This window comes from Acanthisitta chloris, unplaced genomic scaffold (assembly GCF_000695815.1).
Source record: "Acanthisitta chloris isolate BGI_N310 unplaced genomic scaffold, ASM69581v1 scaffold39572, whole genome shotgun sequence".
Classification (NCBI taxonomy): domain Eukaryota; kingdom Metazoa; phylum Chordata; class Aves; order Passeriformes; family Acanthisittidae; genus Acanthisitta; species Acanthisitta chloris.
Genome location: NW_008660577.1, coordinates 3,349 through 3,638, shown reverse-complemented (window position 1 = coordinate 3,638; position 290 = coordinate 3,349). Strand labels below are relative to the sequence as shown.

The following is a 290-nucleotide window of genomic DNA, read 5'->3' as shown; positions in this document are numbered from 1 at the left end:
GCTCCCACCGCGGCTCTCCCGTCGCTGCGCCCGCGTCCTGCTCCCCCACGGCGCGGCCCTCGCCACGACCCACAGTCTGTACTCACCACTTTGCAGCAGAGGGGCCAGAACCACCAGAGCAGGCCGAGGGCCACCAGCAATAAGAGCACGAGGACCGCGATGAGCGCTCCCACGCCGCTGGACTGGGAGAGAGGGACGGGTCAGTGCCCCCTACGGTGACTGCTGCCCGCCCTCCCGCTCACCCAGGGTGGCTTCTGCTCGAGTCACTCTGACCTAAAACTGCTGCTGGA

At 68.3% G+C, this 290-nt stretch overlaps 1 protein-coding gene across 1 annotated transcript in view; it reads right to left on the bottom strand.

Annotated features, from left to right (window-relative positions):
• The window catches only part of LOC103797639 (anthrax toxin receptor 2-like), a gene marked incomplete at both ends in the record, with an annotated part of 9,238 nt that overhangs the window by 7,082 nt on the left and 1,866 nt on the right, over positions 1 to 290 (bottom strand). Inside the window, one exon of the mRNA XM_009069861.1 lies at positions 87 to 182. Coding sequence (XP_009068109.1) covers positions 87 to 182 — 96 coding nt within the window. The remainder of the gene's footprint in view (positions 1 to 86; positions 183 to 290) is intronic.